Source organism: Camelus bactrianus, chromosome 2 (assembly GCF_048773025.1).
Source record: "Camelus bactrianus isolate YW-2024 breed Bactrian camel chromosome 2, ASM4877302v1, whole genome shotgun sequence".
Classification (NCBI taxonomy): domain Eukaryota; kingdom Metazoa; phylum Chordata; class Mammalia; order Artiodactyla; family Camelidae; genus Camelus; species Camelus bactrianus.
The window spans coordinates 83,744,891-83,771,214 of NC_133540.1; the positions used below are offsets into that span (position 1 = coordinate 83,744,891).

At 41.6% G+C, this 26,324-nt stretch overlaps 1 protein-coding gene across 5 annotated transcripts in view; it reads left to right on the forward strand.

Moving 5' to 3' along the window:
• Positions 1-26,324, forward strand: part of SLC4A4 (solute carrier family 4 member 4) — a 314,923-nt gene that overhangs the window by 60,456 nt on the left and 228,143 nt on the right. For all 5 annotated transcript variants that reach the window (XM_074344725.1, XM_074344736.1, XM_045506140.2 and 2 more), the window contains exon 3: positions 1,452-1,631. In XM_074344725.1, the coding sequence (XP_074200826.1) occupies positions 1,452-1,631 (180 nt within the window). The remainder of the gene's footprint in view (positions 1-1,451; positions 1,632-26,324) is intronic.

Genomic DNA, 26,324 nt, shown 5'->3' on the forward strand with positions numbered 1-26,324 from the left:
TTGGATGCCTCCAACTTCATTCCAAGGATCAGATATTTTCTTTTAAATGCTCACCCATTCATGTACCATTCTGCATTCCTTGGTTGGAACCTCTTTCTTGACTAGAGAAGGTCCTTTAATATTTTGGAACCTCTTTCTTAATAGTACTGTTTTAATCCTTCCAGTTTAAGGGAACACCCCTGTGAATTATGGTGTTTTTAGATATACCCGAGGAGTTACTGTGGAAAGGAAGCCACAGCATTTATATCAGACACACTGCAGGGATGTGTGTTGCATGTGGGTGTGTGGTATTGTCTGTGGCACTTAACGTGGTCATCAAGGAATAATAATTCCAGAATGTAAAAGGAAATCCATAGATTATCTCATCTTTCTTGCAATTTCCATTGGCAATTTCCCATTTGCAATTCAAAACCAAAAAAACAAAAAAGATGCTTTTACATTACTTCAGAAATGGTGGTTCCCACATTCAGAAGTTAGGCTGGATATAAAGTGAAAGTAAAAGTTTCCCAATTAAAACAAATAAAAAAGATGTAGAACTTTGAGTTCCTTTTTTTCCCTGTCTTATCAGATTTTGTAAAAATAATACCACTTGTCAGTTTTGCAGCTCCTTCCATCTAGAGAACTGAAAGCATTTCACAATCTTTTTTCCTCATGCCCTTCTCTTCAAGGCAATCTTTACTGGGCTGGGTTTATTTTTATCATTTCAACAACCAGTTTTTAGAAACTTTTGCAAACGAAAAAAGAAAAATGAGAATGGCACTGTAGCTGACATTCATTTTAGCTCTTTCCTAGTGTGAACATTTGAGTATTTCTAAAATGTTCTCTCCAAGTATGTCTTATTTTTTCTTAGTTTGTCCCAGTTCTAAGTCTCTATTCTGCTGATTGGGTAGAAAAAGTTTTCGTGAAAAACCTTATCCCCAGCCAAATGACTTCTTGAACTTCAGTTAGATCTTTTTTCTCCCCCAGCTCCAAGAGTTTCTTTTTCAATACTCTATTCAGTATAATCACAGACTCAAGGAAGGTTAGCAGTGGAACAGCCTCTAGGGATTACCCAATTTAAGCCTCTCATTACATACATGGTGAGACTGAGGTCCCGAATAGTTAAGGAGCATGCTCAAGGTCCAATAGCTCATTGATGGCAGTGGTATGACCAGAAAGGATTCCTGATTTCCAGTTTGATATTCTTTGGCTTTCCTAAACCAAAATAGTCTATCTGGATAGACCTCGAGCCCACCCTCCCAGAATCCTAGAGCCAGCCAACAGGTTGAGTTACACACCAGCTAACCAAAAATTGGGAAGAGGTTTTATTTTTCCAGTTTGAGTTCATTTGTCGAATATGGAATGGTCATGTTGAATTCATAGACCTTTTCTTCTGACCGTGGATCTGGTGTGACTTATATGTAGCAAAGATTGTGATTTGAAATGATGAGTGGTTTGTGTACCTTCCTTAGGCCACCACACCATCTACATCGGGGTCCATGTGCCAAAGAGCTACAGGAGAAGGAGACGTCACAAGAGGAAGACGGGGCACAGAGAAAAGAAGGAGAAGGAGAGAATCTCAGAGAACTACTCTGACAAGTCGGATGTGGAGAACGCAGATGAGTCCAGCAGCAGCATCCTGAAGCCTCTCAGTGAGTACTCCCTGGGTGTCAGCGCCTCTCTCAGCCTCCCCCCACCACAGCTGAGATCTTCTAAAGATCTCGTGGTTAAAGGAAAAGGATGCAGCAATACTGGGATTGTTGCCTTTAAACTTTATCTCTGGAGATGCTTCTCTTGCCCCAGCAGATTGGTCTAGGAAGAGATCTAGTAAAATTCTGAGTTTAGGCATGGTCCTGTGTTGTCCATTTTGACCAGTAAAGTGGTATTTAGCTACAGTTATCAACAGTAACTGGAAGGCTGCAAGAAATTTTTCGATTATTTCTGCTTGGAAATAGGTTCTATTAAGACAGTAGTAAGACACTAGTAGTAAGACAGCCAAGATAAGAATGTTTTATATACATATATGTGTATATATGCATATATACGACATTTAGAGGATTACAGGTGACATTTAATCGAGTTGATTTAAAAAGGAATAGTGGGAAAGCATCCTGAAAGTCAGAGAAGGGCATAGAGTGACCCAGCTTGTGAGATGTCGAACCTGTTAGCGGTCGTGCTTCGGGTAGAGGCGTTATTAGGAACAGGATAGCAGGAGGTCAGAGCACATCTTTGGCTTCAAGCGACAGGGTGAACTGTGTGTTTAGGTGTATGTGTCTGTTGCTTTGGCTTCTTTTGATGTGGAGAATCTTTGGCTGTCTGGGTAGCTCTGTGGCTGGAGTGAGAATCAATGTATGCGGGAGAAGAGAGAAGCCGCAGAAACATACCAATTTGGGAAGATTCTCCAACAGGAGTTACATAGTGACAGCTTTTCCCGCTGCCAGGGCTCTGCACTCTCCTCCTCTCTTTGCTACAGTTGCAGAAATATGGAACCTGCAATAAGATACATTATGGGCCCTGGAGATAAAGGTCCAGCTCAGTCCTTGCAGGTGGTGAGAGGCCAAGTTAGAATTAACAGCTCAGGAGTGTGGAAGGGCTAATGTACAGCGTTAAATTAAAAAGGGTGTGAAGGATACTGATGTGAATCTGTGAATGTTTTTGTAGTCTCACGACTGGAACTGAGCAGGTGGCTTAGAAGCTGGAGAGGTACTTATGCTGAGAGGAGCAATCAATGACCACCAAATTAAAGATGAAAGTTTCGAGGAGAGTTTGGAACTGGACCACTAAATTAAAACATACAAGTGTTTTGGAATAAATGTAAGATGTAGATAGGACCAGAGGGCAGGGGGCAAGAGTTATGTGCTTTTCACTGCAATACTGGAGGGGAAAGCCTTCTGAAAGTAATTGTTCGTATATTGACTAAAAAAAAAAATGAGGTCTGAGTTTTAAGCAAAGTCCTTGAAATGCAGACAAAAAAGGTCACAGTTAATGGTCTGGAGGAACAAAAGATAACATCCCTTTCCAAATAAATTACTACTGTTTATCTCGCTTTGCTATCTGTTTTGGCAAGGCCTGAACCAGCATCAGAGGCGCTGTCCCCAGTGTTGTGTGTGTGATCTGTCTCCCTCTCTCTCTTTCTTTCTCTCTCTCTCATCATCTCTCATTCTGCAATTTAAGAACAAGAGTGCATCATCACTATAAATACTAAAAAGGAAAGAGACACTCACCTACACAAATGGGCCAAGGGATTTTGAGATGGTGATTATGTAACAGCTTTTTAGGAAGGGCAGTGGAAACAGCGCCAGTGAGACTCAGATAGGTGATGGGGAATGGACAGGTCAGAAAGGTACGGAGACTGAACGCTGAGTCTGGTACAGGAGTGCCATTGCTTTTTGTGGCACTTGGGGACCAGTTTGAGGACAGCAAGTAGAATAAGCCAAGTAGTTCATTTTTTTATTCTCAGAGGGCTCCTCTTTGGGAAGTCCTCTAATTTTTTTTTTTCCTTTTACCAGTCCAAATGGTTTATTTTGCCAACTTGACTTGCTCAAGCTTTAAGATATTCCCAGTGTCTGATACTTTTGTATTTAAGGATGGGTTTGGCTGAAGATCCTGGGTCACCAGATAATCACCTTTGATATTCAGTAAACATCTCATATTCCAATTAAAACACATTGTTACTCATTGCATTGAAGCTTGGACCTGCAACTTGACACCTGCAATTGTGAGATGCTAAGAAAATTAAATTTCGAATGCCCACGTTAAACTTGGTTTCTGAATTAATCCTATGGAGACACCACTGTTAAGGACAATGATCATGAAGAAATTACTTATAAACCTGTATTTTATGGTTAGTTATTTTCTGGCAAGTCAGTAAGTTATGCTGTCATATGCCTTTGACATATTTGACATGAGGTATCCAATTTGACATGAAGATCCTCTTAGAAATTACCATATTTTTTCCCCTGCATATCAGGGAGACTAGACAGATTGGTACCTGTCTATCTGGTGCGGTGCTACTTAAAACTGTTGCCCTCAGTTATATAGAAGGGCATTTAACCCTGTGATTTTGGGGAAGCGATCAGGCTCTGGCACCAATATGAAGATGAAATCCTTATGGGAAAATTCACTGAGATGTCTGCCTCATATGCCATTGCTGTCTCTCGGGAGCAACCCCACACAGTTTCTGTTGTTCCGGGATCTAGGGTTTTTGAGTGACTTAGGTCTACATATCTACCACGTCCCATTGACCAGATTCTTGCATGGGCCTGGCATTCTATCAGGTGATGCTTAGAACTTCTGAAAAAAATCACACAGGTAAACAGAGTAACTTGATGAAAATCATCACTGATTTCTTCCTTGATGTCACCCCTGCCTCCCATCTGCACTCCATCAATGACTTCTGTTGGGCCTACTTCTAAAATATGTCTGACTCTTGTCTACTTTTTTGGTTTGGCTGCCACATTCTGGTCCAGGGAATCCTCATCTCTTGCTTAACATAACTGCAACAGCTTCCATTTTTCAAGTGTTTTCCCGCACAGAGGCCACAGTGGTCATCAGGAAGAGTGAGATGCGTCACGCCGTTCGTTCAGAACGTTCCTGATCTTTCTGTTGTCCTTAGAATAAAATCTCCGTCGGACATCAGGCCCACTGTGTCTCACCCACCCTGCTTTGTGTTACTTGCTCCTTGCTCACTTTAATTCAGCCACACTGATTTTTCAGTGGCGCCCAACCCTTTTCTGCCTCAGGACCTTTGCTCATGCAGTCCTGTCCTTTTGGAACCGTTGCTCATTCTTGTCCTGGTTAGCTGCTCTCTCCCTTTGTACTCCAGCTTTAAAGTTTCATCTCTTCAGAGAGGCCTCTCCCTACTACTCTAGCTAACGTAGGTTCTCCGGTGTTAGTCTTCCTCAGTTCTTACCTGTTTCCTTCCTAATGCATGTTCCTGTTTGGGATTTTGTTAGCCTACAGCTCTGTCTTGCACTGATGCTACGCTCCCTGAGAGTCAGAATCAGGCCTGTCTTGTTTACTGTGTTATCTCTGGCACCTCGCACAGTGCATGGTACATAGTCTGTGCTTAATAACTGCTTATTGAAGAGCGATTGAGTTGATGGATCACTACAGAGGAAGACGTAGGTGTTGCTTCTCTTGGCCTCACTATTTCCCACAGTATAGAGGAAGATCCAGCTGACTTCCTTGTTTTTAATCCTCACACATCACCTTTATATTTCCCTGCTCTGCCTTTTTTCCCTTGCCGTGTGAAACCTGGCCCTAACATTTTTAATGATCCCACTTTGGAAAGTGCCTCGTTATTTTAACTATTGCTAAAGTGGTATTTCGGTCTGGGTGCAGGACCCCTGAGTGTGTTGAGTTGCTCGTCACCTGCAGGTGATTTGCAGGACACAGGGATTCATCACATATGTTTAAAAACGCTCACTCTTCCGGGAAGTCGGGCAGCTGAGCTTCAGAATCCATATTCAGGAGGCACAGAATGGAACAGTAAGGACAGCTGTAACAAGACAAAAGCCAGGCATCTTCCAGGTTTAGGGACGCCAGGAAGATGATATAATTCATGGGCGCATTTAACTCATAACGCAGGTGCTGTCTTCTTTTCTCCACGGCTCTGGTGTCGAGACAGGGCTTCTAAAAAGCGGGTCCATGTTTTGAATCTTACACATTTGGGGTTTTGGGGAGGAAGCCAGCTAGCTCGTTTCTTCTCCGAGCTCAGCCGCAGCTCCAAGGCCCAGCCTCACCCATCTTCTCAGTGTGGTGTCCGAGCTGGTGTCCCAGCTGGGACACAGAGAGGACAACACGTGTGAGAAGCGTGGTGCAGGAGCCCCGGGGGGGAGGCTGGAAGAAGAGGGAAATGGAAGCACAAGCAGGAGGAGAGACAAGGGAGCGAGGAGGTGGCGTGGAGTGGGTGGTGGAGAGAAAGCTAGATTGTGCTCTTTCTTAAAAATAATCCTTCTGCCTCCCCCAGCGTGCACTTTTCTCCCCCCCTAAGTTAGCAGCTGCCATCCTCTGAGGGTGGCCCATTCTGGGTGGGAAGGTGGTTCTGGATGAGTTAGGCTCTGCAAACAGCAACATCAGTGGTTTTGACCACTGTGCTTTGCATTTTGTTAGTGTCCTGGGATGCTTCTGGGGGAGTCACAAGCCACCCTGAGACTGCAGAGACTCTGAAGATGTGTAAAATGTTAGGAAACAGAGCTACACACAGAACATCCTGTTCATCAGCATATCGGTCTGCTGTGTAATGTATCTCTTGACAAGCTTGAACGTGCATTGGCATGTGGAGGTGCTAACTGCCTCTCACACGCGTGTCTTGCCCGTTGTGGAATCATGTCACTGGTCTGCGTGTGCAGACACTCATTCAGTCCTGTGGGGTTCTTTTTTAGTCCTGGATGTGGACCAGAACTGATGGATTTGTGCTAGTGAACATTGTTCTGCGAGCCTGGAACAATGCATGCCCCTTGGTGATCCAGTTGCACTCAGGAAACTGAAGCAGAGAAATGGGCAGCTGCTTTTGTTTGGTGCTTCCGGGGAAATGAACAGAGTACCTTTTCTTAAGAGCCAAGATTATCTGGGGTTTTGTCGTTTGACTTCCCCTTTTCCCAGTGCTCACACCCCCGTGCCCTACCCCCACGTGACCCCATTCTTCTGGGTGCATTTCTACTTTTTTTTGATTCTTAAATGTTTTGGGGCAAGACCCTTAATTCTGATATCATACAGTAAGATTTCTCTAATTTTCTTTATGCTGTTTCGGTATCCCCCAGATGAACCCTTATGCAGGAGAGAAGGGAGTCTTTGAAGTGTGTGTGAAATGAGGTAGATTCTGTCCCTGTTAAGAAACAAAACACTTAAGAAATATACTGTCCCTTTCATCTTCTCTATTTTTCATCTTATATAAGTAGGAGGAAGTACTTTATCTTAAGGTCTGAAACCAAGGCTTTTGGTATTAAAAAAATAATTGAAAACTTCAAGTTTTCCTTTTCAGAAGGGGCACTCGTAATGTAATTTTCCTGGAAAGGAAGCGTATCATAGCGGTGAGGAGCACACATTCGTCTGGCTCGAATCCCAGCTCAGGCCAGCAGCGTGGCCTTGCAAGATACTCAACCTCTCTGTGCTCATTTCCTCACCTGTAAACAGGGAATAATGATAGAACTCAATTCGTAGAACTCTTAAGTATCAAATGAGCAGTGCATCTGGTTAGCAGTGACTATTTCGAGTTCCTCTGGACCCTTGTTTCTAGCTCATGTTTCCCGTCCATTGTACACAGGTAATGCCAAAGCTTCAGACTAAAACATTGTAGAGATTAATTCCCTGTGAACACTAATCACTATTGTTTAAGGTCTTCTGGCCATTTCTGTTCCAGATTCCCACCAGCTCTGCCTTTACTTTAACTATAAGCTTGGCTTCCGGCTCCCAGGGGCCTCTTTGGGAGAATGAACCCAAATTCAGTCTCTTAACTTGCCGGTGCTCCAGCTTGGATGCTGGCTGGCAGGGGAAAGGACCGCGGGGACCAGGCTTCCGGGGGCAGAGGTGGTAGCTACTGGGCTGCTGCTTGGTGTGGAATACTGCCACTAGTGGGTGGCTCTGCTTACCAAGTGTGCCCCTGAGCTCAGTCAACGCTGGAATTCCCAGTTCTGGGCCCCTGCAAGCAAGTGGGCTGCTCCTCCTCTCACGAGAAGGATCTCTTTCTTTGCGTTTCTCAGGGAAATGAATCTGGTTAAGAGGAGCAGTTGGGTGGGGCGAGTCAGCAACTTGAAGGCAGTGCTGTGCAGAAAGGAGAAATGTCTGGCATCTGAGTGTTTTTGGTGGCCCGAGGGTGACCCAACAATGTTGTGTTCTGTGTGGTACAAATAATTGCTGTTATTCCTCTGTGATGCTGAGGCACACAGGAGGACTGTGTCATGGTGCTTCTGTCTTCTTTAGCTGCTTAACTGTATAAACCTCTCAGGGAAGCTGTGCATTTTTGAAATGCAGTTCTCTTGAAGTCACCTCGAAGTGGCCTCCAAGCAGCAGTCCTTTACACTATGGGAGGGCGTCACTTCTGGCTGCCTCCGGCGATTCTGTTACAATAGGTATTCCGTTTTCTCATGCCCCGAGGTGTCATGAATAGTGCGTGTATGTGTGTCATGGGAGAGTTGATGCTGCTTCTATTTATAGGGACTCATGAGTTCAGGAGGCCTCAGAGGGTTCCACAGGGCTCCAGGTGCCGGGGTGGAAAAGGGGGGAAAACCAGAGCAGTGTGTGGAATTTAAGATGTGAAATAGGCTCTAATGAGTTGAATGGAGTGTAAATGATTGCCACAGGCACTGCCACCCAAGCAGAAGGCAAGACACATCCTGTGGTTTGGGTTCAAGGTTACAAGATAAGAAGCTTGGGGGCCTGAGTGTGTTTGTGAGTTAGTGTGTGAGAAGGTGTGGGGTTGGAGTGCGCTGAAAGAATGAAGGATATTTTGGGGGGGGACGGTCTTCTTGAAATGGTATTCTCTTTTGAAAGTTTCTTATATTGAAAAAACTAATTATTCAAGGACCATATGGGCTCTTAATACCAGGTATTTAGATTCAGGACTTTACGAGTTTGAACGGTTGATGCAGAAGTTGGGGTGAGAGACTGTCGGGGACCATGAATGTTCTCTGTAAATCAATTCTCTGGAATTCTTTTATGACTACAATCTGGAAGCAGGAATTGGGTTCTTTTAATAACTTTCCCATGGATGTGGAGTGTTCGTTGACTCTTCATCACGTTTTTGTAGAGGTGTTTTAAGCGTGGAGTCCCCGTTAGCCCGGTTACCTGTCAAAGCAAAATCTCAGTTATCCTTAAATCTTCCCTATTTTTTTCCTTCCATCGTCAGCCACTCACTGAGTCCTGTTGGTTTTCCTTCAAAGTGTCTCTTGTGGTGTGTCTGCCCTTTCCTTTGAACTCCTTAGGCCATAGCTTCTTGGATTTTCTGCCTTTAGGTTCTAACTTGAAATAGAAGGGAGTTATTTCAGACAGGGCTGTCATACATCTAAAATGTCACTTCCATCTAGCCTCTCTCAATTAAACAGACAAGGGAACGAAAAACCTTCAAATGCCCCTGATTAGTGAAAGCAGGTTCTCAACTTGGGGTCCTCAGACATTTAAAAGGAAACTGGAAATGTAATGGAGGTCCCTCTACTGTTTTCAATATTTTAAGTAGTTTAATGAAAATTATAGGTCTGTTCTGTTTTAGCAAGGTCTTTTATACCAGATCATAAGGACTTTCCTGGTTTCTGAACTCCGGTGGCAACTGTTATACATTATTTTACAAGTGCATTACATATTCCAGTGCTTAGACCTGTGAGCACCCACTAACCTCTTTCACTCAGTTGTGTGTGATCTCTCCAGCTGCATGGTTAGAGCCATGAGCAGGACCAATATCTCATCCTGATTTTGAGTCGTGTTCTTTGAGTGGATACACAAATAAAATGTCCAGAAATTACCCATTAGGTTAAAATATGCTGTTCTGTCTGAGAAAATAAAACCAGAAGAGGAAAAGTTTATGTAATTATTTAGTATTAACAATTACCTTGGTTTAAAAAAATGCTATCCCCCAACCTTTTAAATCTTATTGAAATGTAATTAAAATAGAAATCACCAGAGTTATACAACAGGGTGGGTTGAATAATGGTGAAACGGAAAGAGAGAAGGCCAGGAAAATGATTTTTCTCCTGCTCTGTAGTTCTGTCGTAACTTTGTTTTGCAGTGACTAGCTAGCATGTAATAAAAATAGAAATTGTTCATGTTTTCAAAACAGAAATAAAAGTGCTACCCTGTATGTGCTTCTTATGAGAAGATACTGAAATGCATGAAAATATGTAGGTCAATGCAAGAATGCAAAATATCATTAAGGTGGCATTTCACTGAAGAACCACATTAGCATGGTGAGTTGGAATAAGCCCGTCTCTGCATGAGACTGTTTATTTGGGGTTCATATTCCACTGTGCTGAGTGAGGATGGCATGTAAAAGAGGCTACTGTGATAGTGGCATTTGTTAATCACCGAATGTCACCAAGGCTGTTTGTGGAGTGTCTTACCTAGAGAATTTTAGGAATTGTTTATGTATGTTTATCATGGATAAACAGATTAACGCACGTTGCTGCAGAGATGAACTTAGGTGACCTTTGTACATCCTTCTCAGAACTATGTAATGATTGTGACACAAGAACATATCTGAATTTGTTGTTGTTGTTGTTCTTTTGCTGTTTGCCAATTAAGCAGAATTCCATTTTCTAAAAAAGCAGGTTGTCCTCAGTACCCGTAGAAGCCACTTCTGGTAATGATGTACACTTGTGACCCAGCAATTTGCATTAAAATTATCCTTTATCAGTCACCAAAATTTTACCACAAAGGCCACAAGAGAAGCAATTACATTTAACTGATTCTGCTTCATTTATAAGGTGTTGGGAAGGAATAACTTAGGTGTGATGGAAAGTGTGGCTTCTGAATGCAAATTCACAATAAACATGTGGACCCCGTGGCTAGCTGTGTTCATTCAAAACTGCAGTTGTTTTCAGCCGGAAATTGGGTGATTTCTCTTACCAAGTCATGGGAATAGCAATTTCTATAACAAGAAATTCATGGCAGAGTCATCCAACATCCAGAACACTTGCATGAGCAACTAGAAAATCCTAAGTCAGTTCTTTGTCTGACTCCGTTCTGTTACTTTTTGTGTAACTGCTAAATTTTGCAAACAAACAAAAGCCAAGGAAACAAACAAGCAAAAACTTTCAAAAAGATTTTCAGATTATTTTTTTTATTGATGTCCACACCCAGAAACAGCTAATTCTTTCTCTCGTTCCTCCAATTCTTAAATATAGATTTTGAGCAAAAGGTACTGTGGGTTAGGACTGAACGCAGATAACTGATACTCCACTGGCCACTCATTTAGATCAAATGCTGATCAGGTTTTTGGAAGTGTGTGTGAGGTGTGTGGCTTGAGGAAACTTTCTGAGCTATGATTTGCATGCTGAAGCCGATCTTGGAAGGTTTATAGATTTTTTTCCCCTATGAAATGGACTGGAAACATGTTTTTGTCATGTTCTCTTTAAGCTCCTTTTATTCCTAAATAAATAATAATAAATAATAAGTAAATAAAATAAAAAATTGTTTACTATTTTGTGATTCTCTCTGACATTTGTAGAAACATTTAAGTGGTGAATATAATGGGATAAATTTGAGGATCTGCTTGGCATGTTTTTATAGTAGAAGTGATGGAGATGCTTTCCTTTTCTGGCCGGTGGGGAGAATGTGTTTAAGAGTGGGAGTGGGGAGCCCTTATTTCAATAGAAGGCTCATACTAGTTTGGTGAAAAAGAAACCAATCAGGGGCAATGTACAAGAAGGAAAGTCAACCTGAAACATGTATTTATTTTAAATAACAATTGATTTTTTAAAATGTCATTGAGCTCTCTATTTTGGCCAGTCCTGGGGATAGAGAAAGAAAGCACATGAATGGGATTGCAGGTCAGGAGAGAGAGGAGATGACAAGTTCTGAAAAAGAGAGGACACGGAGGGACCCCGACTATCGAGAAAGACAGTGAGACCAAAGAACAGAAAAATTACCGAGTGAGTGGCCGAGGCTAGCATCTCACCTCTCCAGATGGAGCCCCAGTACGTAGCAGGACCAGGTCTGGACAAGCTCTCCTCAAGCCAGTTTCGAGTGGCCTCTCCCTGTCTTATCTTTAATTCCCCAGGGATAGTTTTCCCACCATGATTATGAAATGATTACAGTGATTCTCTAACTAGCTGCCTTTCATTCTTAGTTTACATTACCTCTTTCTGTTGGTTTTAGAGTCGTCTCTCAGCGATGTTCCTTCTCTAAGGAACATGGGTCTTGTCTTAGAACTACACTAGTCCTTTTCTTGATGCTTGCTTGTTATTTTTTTTTTTTAAATTCCAGAACACTCTGGTATAAAAAACCTTATTTAGCATTCTAAAAAAATTCTTTAAAATATTCTCTAGTCTTCTAGCAGGTCACTTAATATCATGGCATTACAATTTATACTCCTTATAGGAGAATACCCCCAGGATTTGTTCAGCCTCCAGACGAAGCTGGAGGAAGGTATCTTCTTTCTACAGAGGCTAACCCTGGGTGTCCACACCAAATCCAAGACTGGTCCCTTAGTAATCTGTCTGATGACAGTGGAAATTCAGAGTGAGGCAATGGGACTTTTTTGGAAGACAGCTGGATCTAGAGGAACTTTTGTAAGCAATGAACCATTCTTTAATTGAAACCACTGGATGTGGTTAGTAGTTTACTTTAAAAACACCGTATGTTAGTTCATTCTTATATACTGTGACAATCATAGTTTAATCAAGAGCTGCTTGTGACTTTTCTGTTTAGTGCTCATAAAAGAGTGGCTCCCTTCCTTGAAATCCTGATCTCTGTACCAAATGCCAACACAGTCACAACTACAGTTTGGCGTTTCGGCAATTGTGCAGCTTTTGGCGTATGTGGTAGGTTTTTATTTATTTTTGTCACTTTCACTAATTGGTTATATTCTTAAATGAGAAAGTGTTTTCTCAGCCTTTTGTTGGGTCAGCAGTGACTTTTCCTCCTTTCTCCACAGTTCCCTTGAGAGGAAATCAGCTAATGTAACTGCTTTTTGACTCTCCTTCTTGGCCAGAAAGCCAAGTGAATACATAATCTCATTGAGACATGATCTATTTGTATGAACCATAAGCTTGTAAGCTTGTCATCATCCTTCATGGCTCTGGGGCAGGCGCCCCTGTGAGCCACCACAACAGGGTGAGGAAGGAGATGCAGCCAGATCCCCGAGCCTTCAGTGCAGTGCAGTGCAAGTCAGCTCAGTCCAGTCGATCTTGATCCAGTCCAAGAATTATTTAGGGAGCCCTTCTTCTTTTCTTCTTTTTGGGCATCGACCTGGGCACTGGGCCTACAGAGATGAAAACTTCATAAAGAAACCTGACAGTTTAGTGAAGAACATGACACTGATCAGACACACTGCAGAGGCTGTGATCATCGCTGTGGAGGAGTTATGCACAAGGTGGTGAGAGCATCAGGGAAGATGCCTGGGTTTGGCAGAGGGAAGGGAGGAAGGCCTCACAGAGGAAGGAACATGTGAGTTGAGTCTTGGAGGAGCAGGACTGTGTCAGGAGGTGGGGGAGCAAGGTGAGGAGTGGGTTAGGTTTCTCTGCCCCTTCATTCAGGAATGGACCAACATGGGAAAAGACCAAGCTGAGGGGCTTCTGCCAAAACACTCCTTCCCCCTTAAGAAGGAAACAATGTGGTCATTTTCTTTCTGTACTTAAGCCCATAAAAGTCCATTTTAGGAGGCTCTCCTTGGTAATCTGCCTAATATCTAGTCTCTTCTGTATTCTCAGAACCTCAGTTTTGTTCATGATCACAATGTGGCAGCTAAAAACCTTGATTTCCCAGGTTCCCTTGTGGCTCGGGGTGGCCATGGGACCTAGTCTTGACCAGTGAGATGTAAGCTTCTGTGTCCTGGGTGGTACTGTGTGGAGAAATGCATTGTTTCCTATGGAAATGGATAGGTGGCTGACACATATTTTAATGAGTATTGGTGAATGACTATTTCAGTTCCATTATTTACACCATAAACAATAAAAAGCAGCCATGTGTTTTTACGTTCAGTAAGTAAAACCTGGGCTCCCTTACCTTTGTCATTCTCCCTGGGGAGCCTGCACAGCACCTCACATTTTCTAGGTTGGTCTGTTTGTGTGTCTACCTGTTCCTTCACTCTCTCCTTACAGAGGAGAGCTAGGAGAAGTAGTAAGAATAAATCTGTGGATAAGGTGCCTTGACTTTTGTTGATAAAATGTTGCTGATAACAATAGTAATAAATATTTATTGGATATAAGCTTTGGTCTAGTCTGCAGGTACCTAAAAAGTTGTCATCTTAGTTTTCCTTATCAAAGCCCTCTGAGGTTACTATCCTCTTTTTTCAGGGTTAAGGACATGGAAGCTTGCAGAACTGAGTGACTCACCTGACAGTACATGGTTGGCAGGTGGCATTGCTGGAACCCTGGGGTCTGACACTAGGCAAAGACTTTCAACCATTGTCCTTGAATGATTAGGAAACAGTTTGGATCTGTTTTTGGCTTTTTCACAGCTTCTAGCATTCACCTGCTAGAGTGAATGAAATTTCAAAAACATTGTACACATCCAGATTCAATTTATATTGTCAATATTGATTCTTTATTATTCCTTCATGACCGAGTGATAAAGAACTTAAGCAAAATAGATGAAGAAGCCTTTCCTTTTCACCCTTGAAATCCTACATGTTTAATCCAGAAATCTTAGCTTAGAATCAGAATTCATATTGTGCATCTTTTTATGACTGATTTTCTAAGGAATTGCATTTATTATTTGAGAAAGTACATAAAACAAACTACAACTTAGGTAGCTAAACCTGACGAGGTGAAACGGGCGCTCTGAATAGATTTTGCTGTTGGCAGTTAGGTTTCCTCTCTGGGTGAAGTGTCAGGAAGCTCATCTGTTATCAGTCACTGGATCAATTTATTGTTATCTGTTTATCTTACGTTGAAACCTGTTGTCTGTCAAATTGATCAGTTGACCATTCTTTCTTTAGTTCTTTAAATTTTTTTTTTAATTTTAAAGTTTTAAAATTTGGTCAGTTATCTTGGTTGCATGTTTTGAAAATATTTTGATTTCAAGTGACTATATTATAAAATGTCACTCAACTTTCCTGTTCTAGGAAATCCTTAGCCCTCCAGTCTGTGCCTTCTGAGCAAGTGAAGTCATAGAAAGTTATTCAGTACTGAGAACTCCAGGGAGAGTCAGTAGACCCCAGGATCACATCAGTATCAGGAAGGATGAAATGCCTCATTTATCCATTCATCCCTTCACCCAGAATGCTTACTGAAGGTCTACTGTATACTAAGCATGGTGCTAGATGCTGAAGACATGATGGTGACCAAAATTAGAGACACTTTCTAACCTTAGAGAGCTTATAGTCTGTTTGAAGACACTTACTAATCAAATACTGTACAAATAGATGTTATTTTTTATTGAAATATAGTCAGTTTACAATGTATCAATTTCTGGTGTACAGCATAATGTTTTAGTTATACGTATACCTACATATATTCCTTTTCATATTCTTTTTCGTTACAAGCTATTACAAGGTATTGAATATAGTTCCCTGTGTTATACAGTAGGACCTTGTTTATCTATTTTCTATGTAGTAGTTAGTTTCTGCAAATTCTGAACTCCCAATTTATCCCTCCCTACCCCCTTTCCCTCCCGGTAACCATAAGGTTGTTTTCTGTATCTGTGAGTCTATTTCTGTTTTATAAATACGTTCGTTTGTGCCATTTTCTTAGATTCCACATGTAATATACTAATAACTGTTCAACTGCACTTATGGCAAGTGCTCTGATGGAGTGTGGCCCATGGTGCTGTAAAATCTGATAGTAGTGGGATTAGGGAGGTCAGGAAATGACTTCTCTGAGAAAGTCATACTTGAGTTGCGATCTGAAGGATGAGCAAGAAGAAAAATTGGTGAAGGCTGAAGAGAAGAACACTGTGGGTAGAAAGGAGAGCACAAACGAGGCTCTGTGCTGGGAGGAGGCACAGTGTGCAGAAGCACTGTTGTTTAAGACGTGCCGTGAGCTCCGCCTGAGTATGGGGATGCCTCGCTGAGAAAAGTTCCATATAGAAAATAATTCTGTTTTCTTTGACTAATATTTGAGAAAATAAAAGGCACCAATTTCAGGTTAATAATCAAGCATACGGAACACCAAATGCACAAGTTAAAGCATCAGTTTTTTTATCTGAGTTTAGATAGAACGTTTTGCTTTCTGATGTCCTTTTCTTCCCCCCAATGCTGTTTTTCTACTGAATCACCTCTGAACTTCTGTTTACATGCTGTTACTTTCTTTTCCACAAATATTGCTTCCTACTGTATCTGTGTGTCAAATAAAGCATTTGTTTTTGAGCTACTGGTGAGTCTCAGCGAAAGCTTTTGGCCTTGGCAGGAGAGGTGCGTTCCTACCTTCTCTAGTGGCTCCACGACTGTTTTGAGGCAGTACCCTCCTGGCAGTCACGACTGTCCCTGAGGACACCAGTTCTACAGTTCAGAGTGTAGAGGAGTGGAGGAGCCAACCCTTCTGGGGGCTGTTTCAGGAGCATTGACTTTAAACTATATGCACGCCTTTTCTATCTGTGACTCACATGATGTGGGGAGGAGGAGGAGGATTGAATAACAGGGTCAAGAGGATACAAAACCTCAGCCCTGCTTCTGCTTACTCAATAATTTCCTTCCAGAACGACTTTACATGTCTCACCAGAGCGTGGAATGGTTGGTATCTTACCATGGCGATTTATACCGTGGTTGTCGTTCGGTAGCCTGTTCTGTCATAGCCAGGGCAGGAAGAGAAGTTTCTGATGCAAAGGGAGATTTTGTTTGGCCAGAGGAATTTTGAAACCTTTATGTGCTAAGGAAGTACATCAGTGTATTTTTGTTCACTGTACTTTCAAAGTCTATGATCAGGAAATGTATGTTTTCCCTAAAAAAGAAATGAGAAAAGGTCCCAGGAGGGCTTCATTGACTGTAGCAAACTATATTTTTTATGGCACTTTTCATATTTTTGCACTTTGCTTTTTCTTCCTTTGCTCCAAGTTGCATTTTCCCATCAAAGTTATTTTAGATGGCATTGAAAGTTCTCCCTGGGCCCTTTGTGCACAGTTCAAAGGGCATTGGGAGAGCTGACTAAGCCGAGCTGACTCTATATGTTGCAAAATGTTTTATTTTTCTGTAGCACGATATCACTTGATAGAGGCTTTTATACCACTGCACAATTGTTCCATAACCCTCGGTGCAATTAGAGCAAGCGTGATTTCTATTTTAGGAACACAAATCAGAGCTTCCCACAGGCTGACAGCTTGCCGGAGGTCACACATCCTGCATTGCAGGAGTCAGGTTTAGGACAAGGTCTTCGGCCCCCTGGTCTGGCTCTCTTTGTACAGCCTCATGAAGCTCAGTGCTGGAGCGGCTGGCTGAGGATGAGGAGCATTTGATTGGTACCGTCAAGTCCCAGAGGGTTCTCTTTATTCATTTCTCCAAAGCTTGGGGTAGTCAAAATTAGAAAACGACAGCTATGAATAGTCGTTTTCCACTTGATTGGTCTAAAGTCAACTGAGAAAACGCCTTTGAAAGTGGGTTGCCTTGGAAATGGATGAGCAGAGCCGGAGAATAGCTTTTTCTGTCTTTGAAATTCCAGCAGTTTAGGTGACAGTCGTGTCTTTCTGAAGGGCGTGGGCAGACCCTGAACGGGCTTTTCCCGTTGCTCGTCAGCCTGGCCGTCGTCGCTCTTAGCACCAAAGTCTCTCATCTTCACAGATGCCTTTTAAAAATCTTTGGTGGCTGTTTCTTTCCTAAGTTCAGAATGTGAAGAAGTAACTTCTTTTTAGTGTGGCTTGTCTTCACTTAGAAGTCCTTGGTGTTAGGAGACGCACGCCGACCTGGATGGGAACCTGTCCATCTGTCTAGTACTTTCAACTTTGTAAAGGGCTGTCACCTCCATGAGTAGGCTTGATTCTTGTAACAACCTCGTGAGAAATCTGCTGCCTGATTTGTCATTCCCTTCTTTTGCAAAGGAAGGAAAGCAAGACTTACAAGAGCAACATTACACAGTGGTGAAGACCACGGGCTTGGAATCGGAGTCTGAGTTCAGATCCCAGGGGCCTTATTTATCAGCAGTTTGATGGTGGGCAAATCACTTGACTTTTCTGTCTCAGCTCTTATAATCTACACAATAAGGTGAGAAAGTACCCACCTCATTGAATTGATCTGAGAGTTAAGTGAGTTATGAGGCCTTTAAAGGCCATTGGAAAATCGTAAGGCCCAGTGTGTACGAGTTATTGTTGTTAAGCGATTTGATCACATTTGCAAGACGTGGGGTTGCGCTGGGACTTGGACCTGTGACTTTCATCTCCACCCCCTCCCTCAGTCATCTTTTCAACATGCCATTCTCCAGCAGGTTCCTTCTTTCTCTCCTCTATGGGTAGGCAGCTGCTGTACCAAGTTATTAGTGAGCGGTATGGGTTTTTGGAATAAAAGACTTGGAGATGCTGAGAGAACATTTGAACTCCTTGGAATAAGTTGGCAAATTATTCTAAAAATGGAGAAACACCTACCCTCCCTATTATTAAGAGCTGCTTGATTTTGGCCCAAATTTAGCTTAAAAAAAAATCCCCCTCTCTGAATTACATTAATAGTATATGAGTCCTGTTGGCCGTACCAGTTGATGTGGTGTCCTCTACCACTGTCATTGGTAGAGGATTAAGGATTCCCATGTTATGAGCCCCTTGTGACCCACAGCCTGTTCCGGTGATGGGTCTGATAAGAGTGAGGGGTGCAGCCTACAGGCTCGTGAGGGGCAAACCATGGTCTCATTTACACTGTACTCTAAGCAAATCAACTTAGATTGGCGGCCCCAAACAACAAATTGGCTTAAGATGCTTACTGAGTTGGAATTGTCCCTTGAGATGTTTACCTTCATTTCCATCTTGCTTCTTCCTCCTCAGGGAGTCCTGCTAGAGCTTTCTAGCAAGCCTAGCATGGTGGCTGCATTGGGGCCCCATCACTGCACATCTTCCCCGGCTGCCTGCAGGGGTCCTCAGTGCTGCACTGCAGTCTCTATGTGCACACCGTCACTCATGTGAAGACTCCCCTCTTCTCTGCTTGTGACAGTAATAATACTAATAGAACACTTGACTGCTTATAGAGCACACTTGTATACCTAAATTGTCCTGAGAGATCTCTAGAGATTATTATTCTTACATGACATGAGAAACTATGGATCTGAAAGGTTAAAGGAATTGCCCAAGGAGAGGGGGTAAATGTGAAAAACAGCTAGGACGTGAGTAGCTCAAGACAGGTGCTTTTTTCCTAACACGATTTAAATCAGTATTTTCCTCTGGACTGAATTAATTAGTTGGTTACTTAATCGCTTCTCACGTTCTGCAAAAGATTAAGGAGTCTTGTAATAATTAAATATGGGTGAAAGTAGATGTCAGAATCAGGGAGAACATAGAATATGCAGAACCATTAGGACCAATATTGTCATGGGGTTGAATTTGCCTCTGAGCCTCCTGGCAGCCAAGATAAAAAGAGAAACACAATCAGTTAGGTATTTCTTATCAGAAAAGGAAAATGCTAAGGGGAAGTAAAGATATTACTAGAATTGTATTCTAAAAGGAATGTTTCACTTTAGGCTTTAGATAAGGGGCAATAAGAAAAACTGAAGATAATACTCTCAGCCAAATTTTATAGCTATGCAATAACATAAAACATGCATTGCTAGGGGCAGACATTTGCTGGGTGCCTGCATGTGTCAGGCACTGTACTAGGAACTTTGCATGCCTTATTTTATTTAACCCTTATAAACATTTGATTATTGCAACTATCTTTTAAAGTAGCATTATGCCGATTTAATGATAAGGAAAGTCAGCCTTAAAGAATGTATAAAACTTCCTCAAGTTCACGTAGCGAGTAAGGAGTAAACCTGTAGGTGAGACCCAGGCCTTTTCTGATTTTAGAGCCCACACTCTCCTACTCTGTCTTGCTGTTATAATGCTTTAAAGAGATACATTAGCTAAAAGCAAGTATATCATCTCTGGTGCTTCTGTGCACCCAGAATGGAGGATTATCCTCTGTAAACATCACTTCTCTCATTTGGGCTTTGGTAGGAAGTGGGTAGCACTGCTTGAGAGTGTTTCTCTAAACTAGGAGATCTGTTATTTGTTGTTGTTGTTGAATACTATGCACTTTATACACATGATCTTCTTTAGTCCTTCCAGCAGCTCAGAGAGGAAGGTACCATTACTATTCCCATTTTGCAGATGAGGAAAGGGAGGCTCACTGAGGTTAAGTGACTCACAGAGTGTCACCTAGCTGCTCAGTGGTAAGGTTCAAATACAGATCTCTGGCTCTAATGAGCCCCTGCCTCACCATTTTGCTTGGGGACCTCTGGCTAAGCAAGTGCTAAAGTTGTTAATCTCATGAAGAAACTGAGATCCTAATGTAGACTCTTGTCTGGGAGGAGGGAAGTGTCAGCACGGAGATGGACCGTGGGGATAGCTCCAGGCAAGCATACATCTCCCTGTGTTTGGTCGACCTTAGTGTGTCCAGGCCTTTGTGAGCAGTATTTTACATCGTATAGCGTGAATGTGATTACTCTGACATACCACATTTCGAAAAAGGTGTTCCTGATACCTCTCATAACCACGGGAAAATCTTAAGCATATTTCAGTGGATTTTATTTTATGGGATTTCTGAGGAACCCCCCAGGGTGAATTAACTACTAGATATTGATATGGACAAGTTTTCTTTTGGGTTATGTGGCCAAATATAATGATTTTAGTTAAGAATAGTTGATACAGAATTGCTCTTTTTGACAGTCCTTCAGTACCATGATCAATGATGTAAGTAAAGTCACTCCCACTTTGTGATTATTCTAATAGTAATAACCATCACATCTACCATCACCACAGTAAGAATAGGTAACATTCACTGAATATTTTTCTGAGTACTTGATAAGTAGTAGCATCATTTAATCCTTGTAACAAGTCCTGTGAGGGAGGTATGACTATTAACTCCATTTTATAGATGAAGGAATGTAGAGGGGTGAGTTAACTCACCCAAGGCATGAAGCTGATAAATCGTTTGCTCACTGCACTAGTCTGCTCTTTATATATGGTGAATCAAATAAAGGTACTTATACCTCTTTTCTCCTATGTGGGTTCCACTGCAACCAGTTCATATGCAAATGTTTTAAAATCCTTAAAAATATAAATGAAAAATGATGGGGCCAGGGATGCAGAAACCAGCATAAGATTGCTAGTTTACTTAAGAGGGGACCATTCCTGCCCAGCCTAATTCTTGCAGTGGCGAGTACCAAATGACTGGGAGTCTACTGAGCTCATGTAGTTTGGGTCATAATTGGTTTCAGTCCACAGTGTCAAAAGCTGATCTTGTGACACTGTTCTTGAGTGGTTTCCTTACAAGGTAATGCATGTTGTTTCAATTATTGAAAGTAGCATACTTTTGCCCAAAGTCTACTTGCTCCTTAAGCTGAATGTTGGATTGAGAATTCTAGATGTGCATATTGATAAAGAAAAAAATTGGCATAATGATTTGGAAGAACAAACGATCAGGAAGTCTGTAGCTCTGAGAAGCATATTGGGTAAGCCTTGGATGCTGAAATTGGATTGACCTGGATTAGATGTGTGGCCTCGAGTCAGTTAACTGACTTCTCTAAGTGTCAGTTCTCATCTGAAAAATGGGGATAATACTGTCTCACTCATAGAGCTGTTGTGGTGATTACATGAGCTGATCAATATTAAGCGCCTAGTCTGGTGACTGGCATATTATAAGTTAAACATGTACGATATGATTGCGCATTAAAAATGGGGTAGACTGAGTCCATTCAGATAGAATTATACATGAAGAAATAGAGCCAACAATTTGACAAGGACTAGGGATCACCAAATAGAATATTCCTGAATAATTTAGGCGTCAGAATTTGTTTCCACATGCAATTAGTATCTTTGGAGGAGGTGGAGGCTCTAATTACCAAGCCCTGTAGAATTTGTTTCCAACCTGAAAGGGACGAGGCGGCCGTGTGGTCGAGCAGAGAGAGCCCTGGTTCCTAGGAAGTGGAGTTCCTAGCTGGTTCCTAGGAAGTGGAGTTCCAGCCGAGCTGTGCCGCTCACCAGCTCTGACACTGGCTCCTCATTGAATGTTTCTGGGCTTCAGTTTACTGAGTAGTGGAATGCGGAGTTGGTGTAGGTAGTTCCTAAATTTTCTTCCGGCTCCATATTCTACTGTAAATTAGCGCAGGTTTATGAAGCCAGATAAATGAATCAGTTAAAAACTAGGTTGCCAGAAAAGAGCTCCCCCCCCGCCCCAGATAGTCACAAATAAAGCAGAGAGAAAATAAATGAAAATAAAACAAAAACTCCGAGGTAGGTTGCTGGACATTCCAGAATGTCCCTTAGGGCCAAGTGACCCTTTTATTGTCTTTCATTGGTTCCTTTGGAGAAATGTGCTCCATTCATTCACAGGCTTAGAATCTTTTGCTTCCTTCCTTGATTGAAAAAAAATTCTTTTAAATTCTTTCAGTGCAACAGCAGGAGTGACCCCAAAGGATGGAGGCACAGGAAACGTCTTTAGTTTAATCGTTGCCAGTACACTCCTTTTCTGAGTTGCCTTGAGCTGTCACCAGTGTGAATGTATGAATGAATCAAATGAATAGGGAAGATAAGTCCAAATAACAGAATCCAGTTTTTTTTTTTCCTCCCAAGAACAATTTTGTCTTGAGCAAGGGGTCATTTAAACTGGAGATATAGTGACACTTTCTTTCTACCATACTTCCTGAAAAGTTTCCCTTTTGTTTGGGACTTGTTCAAACTGGCTGTCATAATTTTCCTTAAAATAATGGTGATGGGGGAGTGATGATTAAAGCAGACATCCTAGAACTGGTTTTCTGCCTTTCAACATTTCCAGGTAATAAGATTTTTCTCAGAAATTTAACTCTTCTTTCTCTGATCATACTTAAAAAAATAAATTTAATTTATTTATCTGTTTTTAAAAAATAAATTTTATTTATTTATTTAATTTTCCCTTAGCAGAGGAACTGGGGATTGAACCCAGGACCTCATGCACGCCAAGCACATGCACTACCACTGGGCTATACCCTCCACCCCTCTGAGAGTGCTTTGAGAATAGTAGTAATATACAGAAGTTGCCATGCCACAGACTTCTTAGTTAAACTTCCACATTTAATATATGAGACAACTGAGGAAAAGCGGCTTGGCCAAGGTGACCCAAATTGTTAACTTAGGCCTCTAGCACTCAAGCAAGTGTTTTCTCTACCACACCACGTTTCCTTCCTGCATTGGGCTGCAGCTTCCTCATTCTTACAGAATACCTTGAATTTGCCACAGCGGTGACCATCTTCCACCAACACCAGAACTTCAGAGGGTGAAAAGATTTTTTTTCCTTCTGATCGGTCAAATCCTTGAGGATGTGGCTACCGAGCTCTCCTGAAACCAAGAGACATTGGAAGAGCAGAGTGCAAGCCCACATAATGAAACTAAGGCTTCCGAGGCAGTTAGTGAACAAGTGAGCTCCAATATGAGATAGGAGACCTTTCCAAAAGCTGAGAATGTGGCAGTCCACCTAGAGTAATTCTGTGTCGGTGTAAACATGGTCTTTTTTTTAAAAACTAGATTTTGAAAAAAAATTCTAGATTTACTAGAAGTTCCAAGAGATGGCACAGAGAGATCCCATGTCCCCTTCATCCCATTTCCCCCAGTGGTTACATCTTACACAATTATAGTTTAATACCAAAATCAAGAGACTGACACTGGTACAAAGTATGTGTATAGTTCCATGTTATTTTACACCTCCGTATATATTTGTGTAATCACCACCCCGATCAAGATAAAGAATAATTGTATTACTACAGAGACCTTCCTTGGGCTATTTCTTTATAGTCACACCCTCTCCTTTCACACCATCCCTAACCCTTGGCACCTCCTAATCTGTTTGCCATCTCTATAATTTTGTCATTTTATGAAAGTTACATAAATGAATCATGCAGTATATGAACTTTTTATATTGGCTTTTTTCCGATCTGCCTAACGCCCTTGAGCTCCATCCAAGTGGTAACGAAAAGTTCATTTTTTATTGTTGAGTAGAAATCTACAGTATGCTATACCAGTTTACCTGTTTACCATCTATGAGACATTCTGGTTGTTTCCAGGTTCAGGTTATTACAGATAAAGGCGCCTCAAGCAATTGTGTGCAAATAGGCCTTTGAGTAAGCATCATTACACTTCTCTGAGATAAATGCCAGGGAGTGTAATTGCTGGGCTATATGGTAAATGTATGTTTAGTTTTTAAAGAAACTGCCAAACTAATTTTCAGGCTGGTGGTAGCATTCGCTCTCCCACCAGCAGTGTAGGAGCTGTCTGGTTTCTCTGCGTTCTCACCAGCGTTTGGTGGTGTCACTCTTGTCTGTTTTAGCGGTTCCAATAGGTGTGTAGTGATCATCTTGTTCTGGTCCCAACTTGCATTTCCCTAATGGCTGATGGTGCTGATATCTTTTCACGTTCTTATTTGCCATCTGTATATCCTCTTTGTATCCTTTGCCCATTTTCTGGTGGGATTGTTTATTTTATTTTATTTTTTTACTGTTGGGTTTTGAAAGTTCTGTATATATTCTCAATGTGAGTCCTTTGTCATATGTGTGATTTACAAATATTTTCTCCCAGCCTATAATTTTTCTCTTTTCTTCATTCTCCAAACAGAGTTTTTCATAGGGCAAACATTTTAAGTTTTGATGAGGTCCAATTTATCAATTGCTTTTTTATTTTATGGAACATAATTTCTGTGTCATGTTTAAAAATCCTCCACTAAGCCCTAGTCCTGAAGATTTCCCCCTTTGTTATCATCTAAAATTTAAAGAAATTTACATTTTAAATCTATGATCTGTTTTGAGTTAATTTTTATATAGTGTGTGAGGTTTAGATCAAGGTTTGTTTTTTAAATTTATTTTTTCCTCTAAATAAAAAGATATTATCTATAGGAAAAGGTACATGTAGTAAGTCCATATAAAGTTATTGTGTTACCCATTTTTTATATTAGTGTCTTCTACAGAGAAGTGGTCAGTGCAAAGAAATAAAAAAGAAAAAATTAACGTAAATTTGATATCTTTTTTGGGGCCGCAGAATATTTAAATAGGTGAGCGCAGATGTCAGGCAGAGCAGGAATCTAAAGGAGTACATCTCCCGCCCTGAATTTGATTTGCCGCTTACCACTCGGATGCACGGCAGTTGTTTGGAGTGGGAAGTACACGGTTACTGCAGAGACAGCAGAGCTTGTACTTGGTGCGGAAGATTCTGCAGTGGGCCTGGAGCCGCAATTCAAGGTTCTACTTGAGGGCTGCAAAGCAGGATCTGAGTTCAACTTTGTGTTTAATACAGCGCTGAAGAATGATTAGTTAGATAAGAAGATGGCCTTAGAATTTGATTTTGAGGGGCAACATAACGTAGCAGAAAGCCATTCCCACTAGGCAGGAGTCGGAAGGCTGTATTTAGTGCCAGTCCTGCAGTAAGCGGTTTTATGACTTTCTGCAACTCGGATAACCAGTATGAGCCCCACTTTAATCCTGTGGGAAACAAAGGGCTCAGACCTTAAGTTATCTCCAAACTCTTTTCCCAACTTACATTCCGTGGGTTTGTAAAAATAATTTTTAAAAAAAGGACTGTGGTATGATCTTCATTTTTCTCTTGTCGGTTGGAATATAAAACCTTGATATGAGCAATGATAATTGATGTTTAATGGTGCATTTGTTAAGTGTTACTTGTTACGGTAATGCTCCTTTAATATAAAATATGTATTATATTAAGTGTTTACATGTATCTAATTCTACAGTGGTTAATTGATTGACAGATTCTCTTTGAAAAATATTTGAGGGCTTACAATGCTCTTAAACATTGCATGTCCTCTTGGAATCGACAGTCTGTCTTAGTATTACCAATGAAATGTAAGCTTTTGATTTCTCTTCAGCAATACACAACATCAGTAACTGATGGCGAGGGCCATTTGACTTATTTTCTCTTTTTTGATTTCCCTTTAATTTTCTGAATATGATGACCGCATGCTGCACATTATTTTGTTCTTATTTTTCTCATTTACATAACCTCACTGGTACATGTTCTGAAAAAGAGCAGCTTTTTAATGAACATGGCTAGGAAACCTTGAAAGCTTTGATGTGGGAGTTGAACAGAAAAGGAGTGGGAAAATGATCCACGTTCTTAGGAAAGAAAAAGTAGCCGTGGATTGATAAACTTACAGGTGGACTCTGTGGAAAGCCAGAAAGTTACCCCTTTTGGCCAGTGCGTTAGAGTGCACGGCAAGCAGACAGGTAACTGAGTTAGGAGAAAGGGCCGCTCCAAAGCTGATTTTAACTGGACCAGAACTGTGTCCATCAGCATTAATGAGTGGAGCATGCATGACTGGTGAACGGATGTTTCAAATATGCAAAGGAAAAGGGGCCTTTTCATTTGAAGCCGAGGTCTGACAGTGCCAGATGGACTTGGTTTGTGAATCGGATGAGCTAAGTTTTGTTGTGAAACTACCACTGACTGTCCGTCATGCATTTTGGAAAAGTTGTGTCACTCTTTGTCTTTTACAATAACCTGCATCTCTTCATCTGCCGTGGCTCAGTGACAGACAGCGACCATGGCTCTTCTGATTCTCTGCTTCTTTAGTATCATGACAGTCTTTGTTCCTCTCCCTCCCCCCTCCCCTG